At 31.7% G+C, this 4,393-nt stretch overlaps 1 protein-coding gene across 1 annotated transcript; it reads left to right on the top strand.

Annotated features, from left to right (window-relative positions):
* Nucleotides 1-200: 200 nt before the first annotated feature.
* LOC110723560 (B3 domain-containing protein Os06g0112300-like) lies at nucleotides 201-2,576 on the top strand. The gene is made up of 3 exons (XM_021902907.1): nucleotides 201-335; nucleotides 1,514-1,836; nucleotides 2,051-2,576. Exons 2-3 carry the CDS (start codon nucleotides 1,516-1,518, stop codon nucleotides 2,357-2,359), a joined length of 630 nt encoding a protein of 209 aa, XP_021758599.1. The 5' UTR covers nucleotides 201-335; nucleotides 1,514-1,515; the 3' UTR covers nucleotides 2,360-2,576.
* The last annotated feature ends 1,817 nt before the right edge of the window (nucleotides 2,577-4,393 follow it).

Here is a 4,393-nt window from a genome sequence, read left to right as displayed (position 1 = left end):
GTGTATGAACCATAAACCCCATTTGGCTATTTTCCCTTTCCCTGAACCAAATTTAATTACACTATTAAATTAGGAGCCAATTTAACTTTAGGCCCAAAACTGTGATCAATTTCCCAAGGGCAAGGCAAGTAATAAAAAAAGTAATAAATAAATAAAATGCAGGAAATAAATACCTCTCTGAATTCTGAAAAATAGTTGAAGTAAGTCAGAAACTAAATTGAAAGCTAGTGTAGCAGTCTAGCTGAGGCAATCTTTTGCTCTGACTTTGAGCAATAGAGGTGAAAGAGAAAATCATCAAAATCTTACCATTTTTGCAATCTATAGCTTGCTTTCAGGTACTTTTTTTGGTTCAATTTTATTTATATCTTACCATTTTTTTGCAAGATTATATCTTTATTTGCTTACTTCTAAGCAACTTCTTTATTTGGGGTTTTTTAATTTCAGCTTTTTTTTTTATGGGGGTATCTTCTGTTTTCTTCATACTTGTATTTTTGTTTTTGATCTGACATTTTCCAGATTATTTACTTACTTTATTTATTATGTGTTGCATGTTTGACAATCCTCCTTGATCCAATATTTTTATTGACGGGCTTTTTGCTGTCTGTTTCTAACTTTTCTTTTGAATTTGTTGTCATTTTTTTTACATCTTGTTTTGATTTTAATGGATGTCTTGTGCAATGGGCTTTGTACTCCCTTTATTTTAGTCCCTTGGTCTCAATTAGTTGTATTTGTTTCTTATTTTGCACGGAAATTAAGGAAATGGGGAGAGTGTAAACTCATGTGTGAAGTATGTTAGGAATAATCACAAAAGATACCACAATTTTGTTTTCTAGTAGAGTAAAAGATTAAAAATACATTTGAAAATGCACTTTGTTGGTTTGTGCAATTAATACATCCGTTACAGGTTATGTGCAACGATTAAACATTTTCCCTAAAGTTTGAAGGGTATTAAATATGGACCCAACTTTGAAGGGTATTTAAGAGATTTTAGTGTGAGGAAACATAAAAAGTGGGGGTATAAAGTTAATTTTGCCCGAAATAAAGATAAATCTACTAATCTACGCATCCTTAATTGATGTTACAGAACCATGAGACATGAGTTTGTTACAAGAAAACAAATCACATCAAATTCTACCTCCGATATAAATAAAGTTTGATATGAATATTATTCGAGCAAAAGAAGTTAGATTCCTAATTGGGGTGGATCAGCTATAGAGACCTTAGTAAATGTGACATGTTTTCATTCTTAATCGGCCTAAATTACACATTTGGTGTGTATAGGGGAGAAAATTCTTAAACCTTCTAGTTTATTCTAGCCTAATTAAAGAACAATTGTCCTGTTTGATTAATGTTGTTCTTTGTTTAACTCGCTATTAATGAATTATAATTATTGCTTAAAAAATTTGAAGCCAGCTAGTTCATTACTTTCTATTCATTTATAATCTGCATCTTGACATTGAAATTTTCGAGCAAAGTTTTTTGATATTATGAGCCTTTAAATTTCCTGTTATAGAAATGGGTGACAAATTAGAACCACAACAAAATAATGAGCAAGTAGTAGCTGAACCAGAGTGGGCAGAGTCTGATCATGGAGTTGAACTTGAACCTGACCATGAACCCGAAGCCGATCCTGTACCAGAACCTAAAGTTGAACTTAAACTTGAAGTTGAACCTGACCATGAACCCGAAGCTGATCCTGTACTAGAATCTGAAGTTGAACCTGTGGCTGCAGATTCCTGCAAGGATATTGATATCGAGCCACTTTCAGGAAAGCCTTACTTTCCTATAGTTATTGTCAAGTCACATGTCGGCCTTGTTGCTTATAAATATCAACTGGTATGCTTTCTTATTAACTTTTCTTGGATCATCTGTTAAACTTTTAGGAACAGAAAGCTTTAATTTACATTCATATTATGTCATGAAACTTTGTGTCAAAATAACATCATACATGTATTGTACACTACACCACAGCACAACTCCTAGTACATATGACATAATATAGGTGCTTAAGAAGAATGACTAATGACTTTTAATTCATTGATTGTACCAGATATTACCTATAAAATTTTCTCAAGCCCTTCCCAACAAAACAATCCCGGTCATCTTAACTCGCGGTGGAAACAGCTGGGAGACAGCTTATTTAGGTGACAAAACACCATCTAATAAAAGGTTCGACTCTAGGTGGAGAGCATTTGCTGAGGACAACAATCTAAAGGTTGGAGATGTTTGTGTTTTCGAGCTCGTGGAACAAAGTGATACTTTGCTCAAGTTCAAGGTTCAGGTCCTTAGAGGTGATTTTCCATCTATGTTACTATACAAGGAAGATGGTACCATCAACAATCCCATAGTTGTTGAATAAAATTAGTCATGTTTCTTTCTCTAGTATAATTAATAAATTAGCTAGGTTGTTTATTAGTAAGTGGTCTTTTGTTAACTTATTTACGAAATATATTTGACATAGCTTGGTATGACCATATGAGCGTATGACCTCTCCATTAATGTGGTTTTTGTATTAGCTGCTATGTATTGTATACAAGTAGAATGGAGGTCCGCGTAAACAAGCTGGTTATTGTTTTGAATAAGGATCAATGGATGCCATTTGCTTTTATTAAGCCTGAAATAGTGAAAGCCACAAGGGGCAAAATGATATAGACGGTAATTGATCCAGAATCTTGAGTCTCACCCTTAAAATTTTAACCAACTAAGCTAGTTGATCATCCATAATAAGCAAAGAATTCACTATGACTAAAATAAAGTCAGATGTCATATATTTTCCCCCTCTCTAAATCTCTATTTTAGAGAGGGGGGAAAAATTGAGAGAAATTGAGGAAAAAAATTATGGTAAATCTTGTAAAAAAGGAAATATATAAGATTTTAGAGAAGGTTTTGAGTAGAACGGACTCACGCGAGTCCAGTTTATAATGTACACATTCATCCCATCCCTTACCCACTGCCATGCCACTGCCTAGTCCCCTGTCGGTGGTCGGTGACCCTCCCCCTCACATTCCTCCACAAACTAACCCACTTCAATCACTACGTGAAAAAACGCATTTGGCACCGGTTCAAACCCGACCTAAGGCACCGGTTTGAACCCGTGCCTATGTGGGGGGTGCCAAATACCCCCTTTTTTGCACCGGTTCAAAACCGGTGCCATAACACAGGTTTTGGCACCGGTTAACCGGTGCCAAAAATACTAAAAAAAATATTTATCCTCCTTTGGGCATCGGTTAACCGGTGCCAAAAATGTCCAAAATTTTTTTTTTTTTGGTTTTTTTTCACTTACCAATAAAATCAACTGAAAAAAATAACAATTCACAACAAAAATCGAATTGGTTTCAATATGTATAATCCAAAATTTACAATACACAATGAAATCCAAAATTTACAATATATAATGAAATCCAAAATTACAATATAGATCAATTACAACTAACATTATAAATAAAAAAAAAATTACATTATAAATCATAAAAAAAATTACAACATGAACATATCAATATTCTTGCATAATCTGTACAAGCAATTAAAACAGAAAAAAAAATCAATTGGTAAAAATAACCTTAAGAATATATAAAAATTATCAAAAAATTGAAAAATTATCAAAAACGAAAAAAAAACCAAAATTATCAAAATATAAAATATAAAACAGAAATTGAAATCGAAATATAAAAAATTATCAAAAACGAAAAAAAAAACCAAAATTATCAAAATATAAAATATAAAACAGAAATTGAAATCGAAATATAAAAAATTATCAAAAACGAAAAAAAAAAACCAAAATTGAAATCGAAAAAATGAAACCAAAAATTCGAAAAAAAAAATCAAAATTGGAAAAAAAAAACAAATACGAAAAAAAATAGGAAAAAAAAACCAAAATCCAATGTAAAAGGCAAATTAAAATCGAAACCCTAAAAACCAAATCCAAAATAAAAACCAAAATCGAAAACCAAAATCAAAAACCAAAATCACAATCAAAAACAAAAAAAAACCAAAATTGAAATCGAAAAAAAGAAACCAAAAATTCGAAAAAAACAAAATCAAAATCAGAAAAAAAACAAATACGAAAAACAAATAGGAAAAAAAACCAAAATCCAAAATAAAAGGCAAATTAAAATCGAAACCCTAAAAACGAAATCCAAAATAAAAACCAAAATCGAAAACCAAAATCAAAAACCAAAATCAAAAACCAAAATCAAAATCAAAAACCAAAATTGGTGAATCGAAAACAAAACCAAAATTGGTGAATCGAAAACAAAAACAATTAAAATCGAAAAAAAAAGCCAGAACTTGAAAAAAAATCCCAGAAATTGTTGTTGATGTTGATGCCGGTGGTGGTGCTCGAACTTTGTGGTGGTGGCGGCAGCTGTTGTTGCGCTAATGAGATCAAGGAGAT

This window comes from Chenopodium quinoa, unplaced genomic scaffold, assembly GCF_001683475.1.
Source record: "Chenopodium quinoa cultivar QQ74 unplaced genomic scaffold, ASM168347v1, whole genome shotgun sequence".
Taxonomy (NCBI): domain Eukaryota; kingdom Viridiplantae; phylum Streptophyta; class Magnoliopsida; order Caryophyllales; family Amaranthaceae; genus Chenopodium; species Chenopodium quinoa.
The sequence above is the reverse complement of the archived record's forward strand: the minus strand, read 5'-3'. Positions and strand labels throughout refer to the sequence as shown.